The sequence below is a fragment of the Monopterus albus genome, unplaced genomic scaffold (genome assembly GCF_001952655.1).
Source record: "Monopterus albus unplaced genomic scaffold, M_albus_1.0 scaffold13.1, whole genome shotgun sequence".
Lineage (NCBI taxonomy): Eukaryota > Metazoa > Chordata > Actinopteri > Synbranchiformes > Synbranchidae > Monopterus > Monopterus albus.
In genome coordinates this window covers 3,064,606-3,066,078 of record NW_018127893.1, presented here as the reverse complement: position 1 = coordinate 3,066,078, position 1,473 = coordinate 3,064,606, and the positions used below count along the sequence as shown (strand labels likewise).

Here is a 1,473-nt window from a genome sequence, read left to right as displayed (position 1 = left end):
ATATTTTTTTAGTATATTACTTGTGTGGTGTAGAAGAGAATTATCTATGTAGAGATACTGCTTGCAAACCAATGATGTAAGATGATGTCATGGGGTAGGACTGGATAAGTCTGACTTCTTCCTACTCCATTCAAGCATGTACTAGGTATAAGCAAATTGATATTGGATTAGCATTTGTTGGATATGTGTAAAATTATGTGTGTTGATATATCAACTGTCTTTACATGCTTGAAAGAATAAATCAAATCAAATCAAATGTGATTATGCAATGTGGCTTTTTATTCACAGATCACAGAGGATCACAACATGATAAAAGAGAACTATGAGGAGTACACTGTTGAGTTCAGTGTCACAATTATGGACCCAACTTACAGCGAACTGCTCAGTGACCCCGAGGCTCCACATTACAATGACATCACACAAGAGCTCGCAAACAAGGTGAGAGCCTAGTAAGAGTTTGCAGAGCCACAAGAAATGTTAACATTTCTCTGAGCTGTCTGAGTTGCTTTCTTTTAATGAAACCATGTAATTCTCAATACTGCAAAACAGAGGGATTGGAGAAAAAAAAATGCTCATGCTTCTTTGATCCCACTTTCATTGTGACCATCTTGTTTTTCCTTGTATAGATGCTTCATGTGTTTAAAAAAGTTCCAGGATTTAAAGAGATTCATGTTCTGGGGTTTCGGTGAGTTAATTTAAGTTTTATTAAAGGCTGGAACCTAAATTTTTTTTGGTAATGACAGATTTTGACAAAACAACATAGTAAATAATAAAAAAAAAAGTTTCCCTTGAAGTTACTTTCATTGAAGTGTTTTATTGCTCAAGTCAGAAGTATTCTCTTTTGGGATATAACCCAGAAGTCTATTACCAGTGAGTGTCTGACATGATTTGTTTGTGTTGATCAGATCAGAGGGTGCATCTGTGCGCTACGCTGTGGTCTTTAATGGAGAAACAGAGCTCAGTGATGATCCTGGGGGTCTTGAGGGGTCTGACACGGAGGCAGGCGAGGATATAAATGCTCCTAAACTGAAGCACATCATCCTAAAGGCCTTAAAACAGGAGACATCACTACTGCTGGACTTACAGACACTCAGCTTTGAGGCTGGTAAGCATAGTATTGTACTCAAGAATAAAATAATGTGGTGGTAATATTACTACTATCTGTGTATGTTGTCTATGTTGTTTATGTTTTAACTCCTCTGTTTCAGTAACCATAGTTTATCCAGTTGCTGAGCTTGGCATGAACTCTGTTGCGAGTGGAGTATCTGAGCACTATACCACACAGAGCCCAAGAGAAGACGACACTCCCACCCAGAGCTTCTTCCCCACAGTGGCAGCGATTAACTCTCTGGAAGCTTTGACAGAAACTCCCGCCATTGCGCATTTCATTCCAAACATCATCCCAGAAACTACTTCTGCCATCGCTGTTGAGACTCCTCTAATAGCAGCAGTAGAGGAGCAGCCCACAGCAGG

General features: G+C 39.4%; 1 protein-coding gene across 1 annotated transcript in view; it reads left to right on the top strand.

Moving 5' to 3' along the window:
- Positions 1–1,473, top strand: part of impg1b (interphotoreceptor matrix proteoglycan 1b) — a gene marked incomplete at its 5' end in the record, with an annotated part of 16,392 nt that overhangs the window by 3,059 nt on the left and 11,860 nt on the right. Inside the window, 4 exons of the mRNA XM_020590965.1 lie at positions 289–438; positions 627–685; positions 906–1,105; positions 1,209–1,468. Of these exons, the coding sequence (XP_020446621.1) occupies positions 289–438; positions 627–685; positions 906–1,105; positions 1,209–1,468 (669 nt within the window). The remainder of the gene's footprint in view (positions 1–288; positions 439–626; positions 686–905; positions 1,106–1,208; positions 1,469–1,473) is intronic.